We start from the raw sequence: 16,449 nt of genomic DNA on the forward strand, positions 1-16,449 counted from the left end.
CTAGGCGCAAGTTGAACCAGCACCATTTGTTGAAAAAGGCTATCTTTTTCCACTGGATAGTTTTTAGCTCCTTTGTCAAAGATCAAGTGACCATAGGTGTGTGGGTTCATTTCTGGGTCTTCAATTCTATTCCATTGATCTACTTGCCTGTCACTGTACCAATACCATGCAGTTTTTAACATTATTGCTCTATAGCTTGAGGTATGGGATACTGATTCCCCAAGATGTCCATTCACTGTTGAGAATAGTTTTAGCTATCATGGGTTTTTTGTTATTCCAGATGAACTTGAGAATTGCTCCTTCTAATTATAAAGAAATGAGTTGGGATTTTGATGTGGATTGCATTGAATCTGTAGATTGATTTTGGCAAGACGGCCATTTTTACTATATTAATCCTGCCAATCCATGAGCATGGGAGATCTTTCTATCTCCTGAGGTCTTCTTCAATTTCTTTCTTCAGAGACTTGACGTTCTTGTCAAACAAATCTTTCATTTGCTTTGTTCTAGTCACACCAAGATACTTTATATTGTTTGTGACTATTGTGAAGGGCGACCTTTCCTTAATTTCTTTCTCAGCCTATTTATCCTTGGAGAATAGGAAGGCTACTGATGTTCTTGAGTTAATTTTATATCTGGCCACTGTGCTGAAGTTGTTTATCAGATGTAGGAGTTCTCTGGTGGAGTTATTTCTTTTGGAGGGGGGTCACTTAAGTGTACTATCATATTATCTGCAAATAGTGATAATTTGATTTCTTCCTTTCCAATTTTTATCCCTTTGACCTCCTTTTGTTGTCTAATTGCTCTAGCTAGAACTTCAAGTACTATATTGAATAACTATGGAGAGATAGGGCAGCCTTGTCTAGTCCCTGATTTTAGTGGGATTACTTCAAGTTTCTCTCCATTTAGTTCGATGTTGTCCACTGGTTTGCTGTATATTGCTTTTACTATGTTTAGGTATGGGCCTTGAATTCCTGCTCTTTCCAAGACTTTTAACATGAAAGGATGCTGAATTTTGTCAAATGCCTTTTTAGCATCTAATGAAATGACCATCTATTTTTTTCTTTGAGTTTGTTTATTTAGTGGATTACATTGATGGATTTCTGCATATTGAACCATCCCTGCATCCCTGGGATAAAGCCTACTCCATCTTGGTGAATGCTCATTTTGATGTGTTCTTGGATTCGGTTGGCAAGAATTTTACTGAGTATTTTTGCATTGGTATTCATAAGGGAAATTGGTCTGAAGTTCTCTTTCCTTGTTGAACCTTTGTGTGGTTTTGGTATCAGAGTAATTGTGGCTTCATAGAATGAATTGGGTAGTGTTCCTTCTGTTTCTATTTTTTGGAATACTTTGAAGAGTACTGGTGTTAGGTCTTCTTGAAGGTCTGATAGAATTCTGCACTAAAATCATCTGGTCCTGTGCTTTTTTTTTTTGGCTGGGAGACTTTCAATAATTGTCTCTGTTTCTTTAGGGGTTATGGGATTGTTTTGATGGTTTATCCTACCCTGATTCAACTTCAGTATTTGGTATCTGTCTAGCCAATTGTCCATTTCATCCAGATTTTCCAGTTGTGTTGAGTATAGGCTTTTGTAGTAGGATCTGATGATTTTTTAATTTCCTCAGTTTCTGTTATATCTCCCTTTTCATTTCTGATTTTGTTAATTTGAATACTGTCTCTGTGCCCTCTGGTTAGTCTGGCTAAAGGTTTTTCTATCTTGTTGATTTTCTCGAAGAACCAGATCCTAGTTTTGTTGATTCTTTGTACAGTTCTTTTTGTTTCTACTTGGTTGATTTCAGCCCTGAGTTTGATGATTTCCTGTCTTCAACTCTTCTTGGGTGTATTAGCTTCATTCCGTTCTAGAGCTTCCAGATGTGCTGTTAAGCTGCTGGTGTATGCTCTCTCCAGCTTCTTTTGGAAGGCACTCAGAGCTGTGAGTTTTCCTCTTAGCACTGTTTTCATTGTGTCCCATAAATTTGGGTATGTTGTACCTGCATTTTCATTAAATTATAAAATGAGTTTGATTTCTTTCCTTATTTTTTCCTTGACCAAGGTATCATTGAGTAGAGCATTGTTGAGCTTCCATGTGTATGTGGGCTTTCTGTTGCTACTGAAGACCACTCTTACTCTATAGTGATCTGATAGGAGACACGGGATTAGTTTGATCTTCTTATATCTGTTGAGGTCTGTTTTGTGACCAATTATATGGTCAGTTTTGGAGAAGGTACCATAAAGAGCTGAGAAGAAGGCATATTCTTTTGATTTAGGATGTAATGTTCTATAGATATCTATTAAATCCATTTGGTCTAAAACTTCTGTTAGTTTTTTTGTGTCTCTGTTTAGTTTGTGTTTCCCTGGTCTGTCCATTGGGGAAAGTGGGGTGTTGAAGTCACTCACAATTATTTTGTGAGATGTAGTGTATGCTTTAAGCTTCAGTAAAGTTTCTTTTATGAATGAGGGCGCCCTTGTATTTGGAGCATAGATGTTCAGAATTGAGAGTTCTACTTTGTAGATTTTTTTTTGATGAGTATAAAGTGTATTTCCATGTCTTTTTTGATGCCTTTTAGTTGAATGCTATTAGAATGGTTGCTCCTTTTGATGGTGTCCTTTGCTTTACAGAAACTTTGTAATTTTATGAGGTCCCATTTGTCAATTCTTGATCTTAGAGCATACGCTATTGGTGTTCTGTTCAGGAACATTCCCCCTGCACTGATGTCCTCAAGGGTCTTCCCCAGTTTCTTTTCTATTAGCTTCAGAGTGTCTGGCTTTATGTGGAGGTTCTTGATCCATTTGGAGTTGAGCTTAATACAAGGAGACAAGGATGAATCAATTCGCATTCTTCTGCATGCTGACCTCCAGTTGAACCAGCACCATTTGTTGAAAAGGCTATCTTTTTTCCATTGGATGTTTTCAGCTCCTTTGTCGAGGATCAATCAGCAACCAACAAATTAGGAAAAGATCTTCACCAACCCTACATCAGATAGAGGGCTAATATCCAATATATATAAAGAACTCAAGAAGTTAGAACCCAGAAAACCAAACAACCCTATTAAAAAATGGGGTACAGAGTTAAACAAAGAATTCTCACCTGAAGAACTTCAGATGGTGGAGAAACATCTTAAAAAATGCTCAACTTCATTAGTCATCAGGGAAATGCAAATCAAAACAACCCTGAGATTTCACCTTACACCAGTCAGAATGGCTAAGATTAAAAACTCAGGAGACAGCAGGTGTTGGCAAGGATGTGGAGAAAGCAGAACACTCCTCCACTGCTGGTGGGATTGCAAATTGGTACAACCACTCTGGAAATCAGTCTGGTGGTTCCTCAGAAAACTGGGCACGTCACTTCCAGAGGATCCTGCTATACCACTCCTGGGCATATACCCACAGGATTCCCCACCATGTAATAAGGATATATGCTCCACTATTTTCATAGCAGCCCTATTTATAATAGCCAGAAGCTGGAAAGAACCCAGGTATCCCTCAACAGAAGAATGGATGCAAAAAATGTGGTATATATACACAATGGAGTACTATTCAGCCATTAGAAACAATGAATTCATGAAATTCTTAAACAAATGGATAGAGCTGGAGAACATCATACTAAGTGAGGTAACCCAGTCCCAAAAGATCAATCATGGTATGCACTCACTAATAAGTGGATATTAGCCTGGAAAACTGGAATACCCAAAACCTAATCTACACATCAAATGAGGTACAAGAAGAACAGAGGAGTGGCCCCTGGTTCTGGAAAGACTCAGTGTAGCAGTATAAGGCAAAACCAGAACAGGGAAGTGGGAAGGGGTGGGTGGGAGAACAGGGGGAGGGAAGGGAGCTTATGTGACTTTCGGGGAGTGAAGGGCGGAAAAGGGGAAATCATTTAAAATGTAAATAAAAAAATATATCAAATAAAATAAATAATAATAAAAAAGTTTAAAAAAAAAAAAGAAAGAAAGAAAGAAAAAAGAATGGTTACTCCATCTTGTTTCTTGGGGCCAGTTGCTTGGAAAATTGTTTTCCAGCCTTTTACTCTGAGGTAGTGTTTTTCTTTGACACTGAGGTGCGTTTTCTGTATCCAGCAAAATGTTGCATCCTGTTTACATATCCATTCTGTTAGTCTATGTCTTTTTATTGGGGAAATGAGTCCATTGATGATAAGAGATATTAATAAATAGTGATTGTTGCTTCCTGTTATTTTTCATGCAATTTTTAAGTGTGTGTGGCTATCTTCTTTTGGGTTTGTTGAAAGAAGACTAATTTCTTACTTTTTCTAGTGTGTAGTTTCCCTCATTTTGTTGGTGTTTTCCATTCATTATCCTTTGAAGGGCTGGATTTGTGGAAAGACACTGTGTAAATTTGTTTTTGTTATGGAATACCTTAGTTTCTTCATCTATGGTAATTGAGAGATTTGCTGGGTATAGCAGTCTGGGTTGGCATTTGTGTTCCCTTAGGGTCTGTATGACATTTGCCCAGGCTTTTCTGGCTTTCATAATCTCTGGTGAGAAGTCTGGTGTAATTCTGATTGGCCTACCTTTATATGTTACTTGACCTTTTCCCCTTACTACTTTTAATATTCTTTCTTTGTTTAGTGCATTTGGCATTTTAATTATTATGTGACAGGAGGGATGTCTTTTCTGGTCCAGTCTATCTGGAGTTCTGTAGGCTTCTTGTATGTTCATTGGCATCTCTTTCTTTAGGTTAGGGAAGTTTTCTTCTATAATTTTGTTGAAAATATTTATTTACTAGCCCTTTAAGCTGGAAATCTTTGCTCTCTTCTATACCTATTATTCTTAGGTTTGGTCTTCTCATTTTGTAATTGATTTCCTGGATATTTGGGCCAGGAGCTTTTTGCATTTTGCATTTTCTTTGATTGTTGTGTCAGTGCTTTCTATGGTATCGTCTGCATCTGAGATTCTCTTTTCTATTTCTTGCATTCTGTTGTTGATGCTTGCATCCCTGAGTCCTGACTGCTTTCCTAGGTTTTCTATGTCTAGAGTTGTTTCTCTTTGTGATTTCTTTATTGTTTCTACCTCTGTTTTTAGATTATGGATGGTTTTGTTCAATTTCTTCGCCTTTTTTCTCCTTTCCTGTAATTATTTAAGGGCTTTTACCTGTTTGCCTCTGGTCTCCTGTATTTCTTTAAAGGAGTTATTTATGTCCTTCTTGCAGTCCTCTATCAGCATCGTGAGCTATGGTTTTAAATCCAAATCTTGCTTTTCTGGTGTGTTGGGGTATTCAGGACTTGCTGTTGTGGGAGAATTGGGTTCAGATGGTGCCATGTTGCCTTGATTTCTGTTAGTAATGTTCCTGTGTTTGCCTTTTGCCATCTGTTTATGTCTGGTGTTAGTTGTTCCTGCTGTCTTTGGCTGGTGCTTGACCCTCCTGTGTGCCTGCAAGCCTATTTTAGCACCCCTGAGTGATTGGCTCTCCCCTGGAACACAGTGCTGTGGTGCTGCCCAGCTCCTGGGTGCAGGTGGGGCCCTGGCAGAAAAAGTTTCAAGTGATCTTACACTCAGGTGTTCCCTGCCTTCCTGGCTGTAATAGCCCACTCAGTCGCAGGAATGAAGATGTTGCTCTCACCTATAACCATGGGACTCCCTGCAGAGCATATGTCCCATGGTGGGATAGGTACACAGATGGCTGTGGAGCTGCCCACCTTCTGGGTGCAGTTGGGGCCCTGGCGGACTTTGTCCCAAGTGATCTTACACTAGTCAGTTCCTTGCATTCCTGGCTGCACCTTTCTGCTCAGTCACAGGAGCAAAGAACCACTTTTACTATGTTAATTCTGCCAATCCATGCGCATGGGAGACCTCCCCATTTTCTGAGATCTTCTTCCATTTCTTTCTTGAGAGACTTGAAGTTATTGTTATACAGGTCTTTCACTTGTTTGGTTAGAGTTACCCCAAGATATTTTATATTATTTGTGGCTATTATGAAGGGAGTTATTTCCCTAATTTCTTTCTCAGCCCTTTTATCATTTGTATAAAGGAAGGCTACTGATTTATTTGAGTTAATATTACATCTGGCCACGTAGGTGAAATTGTTTATCAGCTGGAAAAGTTCTCTAGTAGAATTTCTGGGGTCACGTATGTATACTATTATATCATCTGTAAATAGTGGTACATTTCTTTCTTCTTTGCCAATTTGTATCCGCATGATCTCTTTTTGTTGTCTTATTTTTCTAGATAGCACTTAGAGTACTATACTGAATAGATATGGGGAGAGTGGGCATCCTTTTCTTGTCCCCGATTTCAGTCCACACTTTGGTCTTCCTTCTTCTTGAGCTTCATTTGGTCTGTGAATTGTATCTTGGGTATTCCATGATTTTGGGCTATCAGTGAATGCATACCATGTGTGTTCTTTTGTGATTGGGTTACCTCACTCAGGATGATATTTTCCAGCTCCATCCATTTGCCTAAGAATTTCATGAATTCACTGTTTTTAATATCTGAGTAATATTCCACTGTGTAAATGTACCACTGTATCCATTTCTCTGGGGACATCTGGGTTCTTACCAGTTTCTGGCTATTATAAATAAAGCTGCTGTGAACATAGTGGAGCATGTGTCCTTATTACATGTTGGAGCATTTTCTGGATATAAGTCTAGGAGTGGTACAGGTGGGTCTTTGGGTACTAATATGTCCAGTTTTCTGAGGAACAACCAAACTGATTTCCTCAGTGGTTGTACTAGCTTGCAAGTCCACAAGCAATGGAGTAATGTTCATCTTTTCCCACATTCTCGCCCCCATCTGCTGTCCCCTGAGTTCTTGAGTTTAGCCATTCTGACTGGTATAAGGTGGAATCTCAGGATTGTTTTGATTTGCATTTCTCTGATGATTAAGGATGTTGAACATTTATCTAGGTGTTTCTGAGCCATCTGGTATTCCTCAGTTGAGAATTCTTTTTATCTCTGAACCCCATTTTTTAATAGGTTTATTTGGTTCTCTGGAGTCTAAGTTCTTGGGTTCTTTGTATATATTGGATATAATCTGTCTATCAGAATGTAGGATTGGTAAAGATCTTTTCCCCATCTCTTGGTTGCCATTGTGTCTTATTGACAGTGTCCTTTACCTTACAGAAGCTTTGCAATTTTATGAGGTCCCATTTGTCAATTCTTGATCTTAGAGCATAAGCCATTGGTGTTCTGTTCAGAAAAATTTCCCCTGTGCCCATGTGCTCTAGGCTTGTCCTCACTTTGTCTTCTATTAGATTCAGTGTATCTGGTTTGATGTGGAGGTCCTTGATCCACTTGTATTTGATTTTTGTACAGTGAGATAAGAATGGATCAGTTTACATCCTTCTACATGTTGACTGCCAGTTGACCCAGCACCATTTGTGAAAATGCTGTATTTTTTCCCACTGGATGGTTTTAGCCCCTTTGTCAAAGATGAAGTGACCATAGGTATGAGGGTTTGTTTCTGGATCTTCAATTCTATTCCATTGATCTACCTGCCTGTCATTGTACCAATACCATGCAGTTTTTAATCATTATTTCTCTGTAGTATAATTTCAGGTCAGTGATGGTGATTCCTCCAGAGGTTCTTTTATTGTTGAAAATAGTTTTTGCTATCCTGGGGTTTTTTTTATTCCAGATAAATTTGGAAATTTCTCTTTCTAACTCTGTGAAGAACTGAGTTGGGATTTTGATGGGGATTGCATTGAATTTGAAGATTGCTTTAGGTAAGATGGCCATTTTTACTATATTAACCCTGCCAATCTGTGAGCATGGGAGATCTTTCCATCTTCTGAGATCTTCTTCAATTTCTTTCTTCAGAGATTTGAAGTTCTTGTCATACAGATCTTTCATTTGCTTGGTTAGAATCACAACAAGATATTTTATATTAATTGCAACTATTGTGAAGGGTGTCATTTCCCTAATTTCTTTCTCAACCTCTTTATCCTTTGAATAGAGGAAGGCTACTGATTTGTTTGAGTTAATTTTTTATCCAGCCACTTTGATGAATTGTTTATTAGCTTTTGGAGTTCTCTGGTAGAATTTTTGGTGTCACTTGAGTATAGTATCATATCATCTGCAAATTGTGATACTTTGACTTTTTCCTTTCTAGTTTGTATTCCTTAGACCTCCTTTTGTTGTCTAATTTCTCTGGCTAGGACTTCGAGTACTATATTGATCACCTAGAAAGTGAGTGGACAGCCTTGTCTAGTCCCTGATTTCAGTGGAATTGCTTCAAATTTTTCTCCATTTACTTTGATGTTTGCTACTAGCTTGCTGTATATTGCTTTTACTATGTTTATGTATGGGTCTTGAATTCCTGATCTTTCCAAGATACAGAAATCCATCCATGTAATCCACTATATAAACAAACTCAAAGAAAAAAACCACTTGATCATTTCATTAGATGCTGAGAAAGCATTTGACAAAATCCAAATCCCTTCATGATAAAAGTCATGGCCTTGGTTTCTTGTTGCTTATCTTCTTGTGCTTGCCTCTCACCATGTGGTTATCTCTGGTGCTATTTTGGTCTTGCTGTCATTGTCTGGAGTTTGTCCCTCCTGTGAGCCTGTGTTTGCCAGCACTGCTGGGAGACAAGCTCTCTCTGGGTAAGATTGGGTTGCGGAGACCTGTGGCACAGTGTCACCTCCAGGAGTCGGGGAGATGGAAACTGAAAGGATCATGCCCTCAGCTGTTCAGCAATTCCTGGGTCCTGTGCGCCCAGGGTAGTTCTCACTTGGTCCAGGTATTGGGGCAGTAGTGGTGGTTAGGTATGACACTGGCACTTAGGTATGACAGCACTCCTGGGGGATAAGCCATCTCTGGGTGGGCTGGGATTGGGGTTTAAATTTTTTTCTATCATTTGGTAACAAGCCACAAAAAAATTAAAATGCCCTATATGTTCTCTATACAAACACAGTCTGTTACCTGCTGGTAGTAACCCTAGGGGTACCAAAAATGACATCTGGCAAATGGCTGTTTTTCATTTTGCAAAATTTGTAAAACAAAGTTATATACACCATACCCTTGGCATATCCTCAGGGTTTCAATTGCCAACTGCTATAAGTTCTAAAAAGGCTGATTGTGTAATTATACATATACTGAATATAATGGAAATTATTGGGATAACTGCACAAATTAAGACTGATAATGCTCCCACATATGTATTCAATGCAATGAAGCAATTCTTTGCAGATTACCATATAAAACATATCAGTGCCTTGCTATATGGGCAAGCAGTTATGGAAAGAGCCAATTATACCTTAAAAGAGATGCTTATTAAACAAAATGCTAAGAGTAAAAACCCCAGAGACAGACTAAATAATGCTTTGTTAACTCTAAATTTTCTTAATGTTGGTGAAAATGGTACAACAGCAGCTGAGAGACACTAAGCTATCAAACAAACAAACAAACCAACCCCTGAGGAACCAGGCCAACCAATATACTGTAAGTATATGTTGACATTAGAATGGGAACCTGTAATAGTTTTAAGATGGAGGTGTGGTTATGCTTCTGAATCTACAGGAAATGAGAAAATATGGTTACCAATGAAATGTATGAGGATTAGATCTGATTAGGGAAAACCTCTTGTCAGCTGAGACATGAATGTCTTCATAGAGCAAATAGCCCAGATGATTCACTCTTACAGATTGCCTCAGTTACTGATTACTCCAAAATATGCATGCAAATCAACTTCAAAAGTGCTAGCCCAAGTGATCATTCACACAGAGACTAAACAGACAACACATAGACTGGACAACAAATGCTATAGCTAGCATTTTTTAAGACTAACCATTTTTTTTCCTTTGGAATTCCCAAACAGGAATTCTTTGCTCCAATTCAACAGGGAGCAATTATAAAAAGGACTGTTGTTCCAGTCCCTTGAGCTGGGATGGATGGTTTTCATCTTTTGATGTGTTATAGTTGTTATCATCTAGGATGTTAGGTTGTTACTGGTTATGATCATGGAGTAAACAAAATAAAGTTTAAATCAGGGGTTTCTCCCCTCTTTTTCTTTTTCTCTTATCTTTATCTATGTAATGATAGAGGAAAGAGGGAAAAGAAAATAATATTACAATAAATACATTTAAAAATTGTAATAAAATATATATTACATAAGCAGCTTATTTAAAATATGATGGAAAGTTCTAGTTTTATGGTTCTCATAATTATTTCTATTGTATATAGATTATTAGTGTTAGAAAAAAGATTATTTTTTAAAAAGAATGGTATATGAAGTAGAAATTTCTGGTTTCTTGGGAAACTCAGTTATGTCATGTGCTGTTTTTCTGGAAGCTGTCTTGTGAGAGGATGTTTGCTGAAGCAGACACATGAGAGGACATGTAATATTTTTCTGGAGCAGATGCTTGAAAAGGCATGATATTTGGAATGGAACCCCATAAACAGTGAGAGGCTGCTCTTGCATTGAAACACTCTGCCGGTCTTTACTGGTCTTCACTTCCTAGAGAAATGTCCCAAAGAACTTCTCTTTATATTTTGGCTGACTCTGGCTGCTTTCACTGACTCCTGTTTACTCAGCAGAGCCTTGTGGTTTCTGCTGGATCAAGCCACTTTTACTGATTTGTGTTTGAAAGTGCCCCAAAGAACTACTTCTAAACAGGTGTACAAACCCATTTCCCTATTAACCTTATTTCTCCCCAACCTTTATTCAGTGGGTTAGAAGGGAGGTTGAAGCATTCAAGAACCCCAAATAAAGTATGTTTAGAAAAAAAATCTAAGCCTACAGGAAAATGAGAAGAAGGGAATGGGAGGAGAGGAGGGAGGAGAATATGTGATCAGGATGTAAAGTAAATAAAAATAATAATAAAGTTAGCTTACTTCAGCCAAAAGAAAGATTGGTCTGTACGTAAGCCTGTGGGGGTATTTTCTTGATTAGTGATTGATGTGGGAGTGTCCATACCACTTTGGGTAGTGCTATTCCAAGGTAGGAAGATCCTGGGGTGTATAAGAAAAAAATACTGAGAAAGCAAGAAGGAGCAAGCCAGTAAGTAGCACTCATCCATGAGCACTCATCATGAAATTTATCAGTTCCTGACTCTAGGTTCTTGCATTGAGTTCCTACCCTGATTTCCCTTGATAGTGAACTATAAATTGTAAGATTAAATAAATCCTTTCATCTTCAAGTTATTTTTGGTTATGGTGTTTTGTCAGAACAATAGAAACTCTAAAACAGAAGACCAACTTTTTTGAGGTATTTCTTGGTCACTTTTATTTTTTCTTTTGTGAATTCTGTTCAGATTCATAGCCTCATGCACTTTTAAAACTTGGGTTCTTTGTTTTCTTGACTTTTCTTTGAATTCTTTATATATTCTGGATATTAATCATGTCAGATGTAAATTTGGTAAAAATGATCTCTTGTTCTGATGTTTCCTTTTCACTTGATTGACTGTTTCTTCAGCTGTGCAGAAGCATTTTAGAGGTCACACTTGTCAGTAGTTGACCTAAATTCCTGGGCAAATGGAGTCTTATTCAGTAAGTCCTTCCTGCACCTATATCATGTAGGGCCCTGCCTATGATTTTGTCTAGCAGTTTCAGTGTTTCAATTTTCACATTGAGGTTTTTGATGTATTTGGAATTTGGTTTTTTTGGCTAGATGACAGAATATGGGTCTAGGGGGCTAGTAAGGTGAAAGTGATTTTAATGGGGTAAAATGGAAGGAAGATTTAATTGTGGAGTGGGCATCAAAGAGGAGAGGGTAAAATAACAACAATTATATCTGAATCATCAGTTGGTTATCCAATACCAAAAGATCTGCCCTGAAAATATACATACAAGAAACATTGTACAGAGGTCCTATTTAATAATTATATGAATATACGTATATGAATGCAACTCCTACTAATGAGAAAAGAACCCATGAATTTGAAAGAAGGACTATAAGGGCTGGAAATAGAAGGGAGAAATGATGTAAAAAAAAATAAAAGAAAAACAACTTTAAAAGGCCATAAGAAATCATACTGTTACTTATTCACCTAGAATAATATATATCATACCACATATATATATATATATATATACATACATACATACATACATACATACATACATACATAAAATATATAGTTTAAATGAGGTTATCCTATTTGAGATAACAATATTCTTTCCAGGACACATTGACTAACAAAATCTCTAATACCAGGCATGAGAAACCCCCTTTGGAGTTGGTAGTCAGGGGAGTCCAAGAGACTCCCAACACAATATCGACTATTACTTTTAGCCTTAGTTGCCTCCCAAAGGTTGAGGTTGGTTCTTATTGCTGAAGACAACATGTACTTCAGACATGAGAAGGTGTCATACAAGTTTTCAAGGGAGGGAATCAATCAATAATTCTATCATGCTGTCACATTCATGAAATGTATGGATGACTACTATGGCACAACAACATTATGGGTGCAATAGTGGCATTCATATCTTAGATGTAACCAACAGCTTTCTAATTATATTTAAGGCTTGCTCAACAGGAGGGAAATCATGCCTGGCACTAGAAATCTATCATCCCTTCACCAACATAATCCTTAATTGCATTCTAAATAATTACTCATAGGGAAGTGTAGTTCTCACCTTACCACAACAAACAAAACAAAACAAACAAAACAAAACCAAAACAAAATGAAATAAAAGTACTATTCTCTTGTGTTTCTGTTCTTTCCTCCCACAGTTCCTCCTTCCATTTCTCCTCCTTCTTGCCTCCAAGAGAGTGCTTCCCCCTGGCATCCCACTTCCCCGAGGCTCAAGTCTCTCAAGGATTAGCCGCATCTTCTCCCACTGAGGACAAGGCGGTCCTCAATGCTATATATGTGCTGGGGAGCTTGGAGAAGCAAACTACTCTTAAGCAGAAGGCAACATGCCCAGGAGTAGATGGTTAACAGAAAATGAAATCAATGGCATCTTTGGAGGTTTATTGTCTCATAATGTCACATCAAGGCTTTTGCTTTTTTAAAATTTTATTTTACTTAATTTTTACATATTGTTTCTTCTTTTTACCCTAAAGGTCTTTTGAGTACATATTATTGCTTCTAGTTTAGTGTGTTTACAGGATTCCTGAGTGTGTGAACCAGTAAGTTTCTGCATATATATCCATTTCTTGTGTCTTTTCTTTGGCTCTTTTCCTTCTGTTTATTTTGTCCTATTCTGATGTGTTAGTTTTTGTTTTGTCTTATCTTATTTTGTATTATTATCCCTTAGAAACCTATTTGTTTCCTAATGGCAGACAAGAGGGGGTGGGTCTGAATAGGAAGGATGATGGGGAGAAACTGGGAGGTATAGAGGAAGGGAAACCATAATAAGGATATATTATGTCAAAAAATATATTTTCTACAAAAGGAAAACAAAATGCTAATTTACTTATATTACTCCTGTGAATGTACCCAAAGAAACTAAGTCAGTGTACCACAAAGACAGTTATAGCTCTGTGTTTATTGCCACACAATCCACAGCAGCTGACTTATAAAATATTCCTAACAACCTACCAATGGAGTGGAAAGAAAATCTGTCTGTCTATCTGTCTGTCTGTCTGTCTCTCTCACACACATACACAGATACACATAATGCACTCTCACACATTTATACACGAATATGTTTTTAGCTTTTAAGAAGAATGAAAATATGTCACTTGATAATGACTGGAACTAGAGATCAAAGTGTCATGAAATCCTTAGGCAAATGGTTGGAACTGGAAAATATCATCCTAAGTGAGGTGACCCAATCACAAAAGAACACACAATGCAATCACTGATAAGTGGATATTAGCCCAGAAGCTCTGAATACCCAAGACAGAATCCACATATCAAATCATTCCCAAGAAGGAGGAAGGAGAGGGCCCTGGAAAGGCTTGATGCAGCAATGTAGGGGATTACCAGGACAGAGAGGTAGGAAGGGGTTGATTGGGGAATGGGTGAAGGGAAGAGGGCTTATGGGACTTATGGGGAGGGGGAAATCGGGAAAGGGGAAATCATTTGGAATGTAAACAAATATAGAAAATAAAAAAAAACATGCTCAACATCAAAAAGCTAATAATACATGTTCAGACTGGGTTGCAGATCAAGCTCTAGGTAACTCTTCACTACTAACTCTATGCTACAAATCTACTCAGTCTTTATAATTGACTAGAAAAGGTAAAAAGTAAACATAGTTGTTTATCTCTAGTCATCAAATGTGAACACATGTGCATGACATAGTACATGTGTGGATGCCAGAGGAAAACCTGTGGGGATCAGGTCTCACATTCCGCCATATGGATGGCCCAGGAACTGAACTCAGGTCATCAGGTTTGATGACAAGTATCTTAACCAGCTGAGTCATCTCATTGGCCCAAAATATTCTTAACGTACAAACTCTTCAAATAAACCTAATAAATTACTGTTACCAATATAAGAGTAATCAGCTAGGTACCATCATCTTCTACTATATTTTTAACACCACATGTACATATACAATCATTTTACTAATATCATTGTTTCAGGGTCATAATCTATATGTAGAAATAAGATCAACAACCACAAAGTAGCAAATATAGAGGCCTCTAATAAGTATCAAATAGTAATGAATTTAAATATATAATATGAGTTACTGATTTACTATGAAAAAAATATTATTTGGAAATTTCTCCTCTCCAATTTCTTGTAAGTAAGATTCAGAGTCTTCTTAATATCATTCTGATAACAGCAGTGTTTATAGGACAGACACCTTTGCTATAACACAGTAATTAAATGAAAGAAAATATAAATTTGTAAAAGATAAATGCTTACTGTATAGCCCAGGCTTTCTCTGAACACAGTGAAATCCACCTACCTCTACCTCCCTAAGTACTAAAATCAAAGACCTATGCCACCATGCCTGGCCCTGCCAAAATGTACTTTCTAAAGCTCACAGTTAACTTTTTTGTGACTTGTAATTACTTTGAGAAAATATAGTAACCATGTGTAATGGCTTATAAAACTTAGGCATGAAGATTTAGGATTTTTCAAAGCTAGGCTACACAGTGAGTTCTAGTTCTAGGAAAAAGCAGCTAGGGCTACAGTAAAAGCCAGTGTCTGTCTCTTCACACATACACCATATGTATAGGTGTTATATTTTAGATACAAATTTTATTCCTAAAAGTTTAATGCAGAATGAACTAGAATATTTCATAATGACTATATTTCCAGGGGAAGACAAAGACACATTCATGTAAGTTAAAAGTATGTAGGTATAATCTTCACTGAAACAGAATAGATAATGATTAAGACACTATTCAAGACTATCAGCTAGAAGGATACTACACATTTAAAGTCTAATATGCTCACCCACAGGGCTCTTGAAAGTAGGTAGTGTCAGTATGGCAATCTAGAGCTAGCTTAGTATATGCAGTGTCACCTCTGGAAAAATCTGAAGTGAAATACCACATCCTTCCATAGATGGTTTCTCTGCCAAATAAAATCAAGAAGAAACTATTACATATTTGTAAATTTATTTCATTCATCATAGTTTCATATATGTATGTATGTATATACATATATAGTAGTTATTGTTGTTATATATTGCTATCTATAAGGTAAAATTGAGAGTTAAAATACAAGTCTTGAAAATTCTCTCAACAATTGACATTCTAGGAACATGAACTGAAAACATACATTCTGAAATTTCAGGGATCACTCCATATTTATTATATACTACTTTAATATTCTCCTCATTTAAGGCCATTCACTGTATTTACTTTTATTTTATAGAAAAGATAGTGTGGCTGCTTGTAGTAAAGGACAATTTTAATTAATTTATATATGACAACTCCTGTCTTTCATTAATATTCAGATTTTAAACAATAGCACTTTTCTAACATATTAGATAATATAATAACCAAGAGTGACAGAGAGTTTCCATTTTGTCCATGTTATAAAGATTTTTGTCTTCATTTAATCTTTTGAACATAGAGGAATAAAGAAAAGAGAAAATGAGGAATGAAGAATAGTAACAAAAATAATACTATATTTGGGGGCAGGAAATCTATGGCATTTAAATCTCTATACTACTCTATATACTCTATATCAGAGTAATCCTGGGAAAGTAAGGATCAGAACACCAATAGCTTATGCTCTAAGATCAAGAATTGACAGGATAGCCCAGACTGCTATATACAACAAATCTCTCGATTACCATAGATGGAGAAACCAAGATATTCTATGACAAAATCAAATATACACACTTTCTTTCCACAAGTCCAGCCATTCAAAGGATAATGAAAGAAAAACACCAACAAAAGGGGGGAAATTACACACTAGAAAAAGCAAGAAAGTAATCTTTCAACAAACCCAAAAGAAGATAACCACACAAACATAAAAACTACATCAAAAATAGCAGGAAGCCACAATCACTATTCCTTAATATCTCTTAACATCAAAGGACTCAATTCCCCAATAAAAAGACATAGACTAACAGACTGGATACATAAACAGGACCCAGCATTTTGCTGCATACAGGAACCACATCTCAGTGTCAAAGA

General features: G+C 37.0%; 1 protein-coding gene across 5 annotated transcripts in view; it reads right to left on the bottom strand.

Moving 5' to 3' along the window:
• The window catches only part of Tmlhe (trimethyllysine hydroxylase, epsilon), a 164,654-nt gene that overhangs the window by 19,262 nt on the left and 128,943 nt on the right, over positions 1 to 16,449 (bottom strand). For 4 of the 5 annotated variants that reach the window (XM_052171126.1, XM_052171125.1, XM_052171129.1 and 1 more), the window contains one exon: positions 15,257 to 15,376. The exons of the other annotated variant lie outside the window; for it this stretch is intronic. In XM_052171126.1, the coding sequence (XP_052027086.1) occupies positions 15,257 to 15,376 (120 nt within the window). The remainder of the gene's footprint in view (positions 1 to 15,256; positions 15,377 to 16,449) is intronic. 5 annotated transcript variants of the gene reach the window in all.

Source organism: Apodemus sylvaticus, chromosome X, assembly GCF_947179515.1.
Source record: "Apodemus sylvaticus chromosome X, mApoSyl1.1, whole genome shotgun sequence".
In the NCBI taxonomy this organism is placed as follows: domain Eukaryota; kingdom Metazoa; phylum Chordata; class Mammalia; order Rodentia; family Muridae; genus Apodemus; species Apodemus sylvaticus.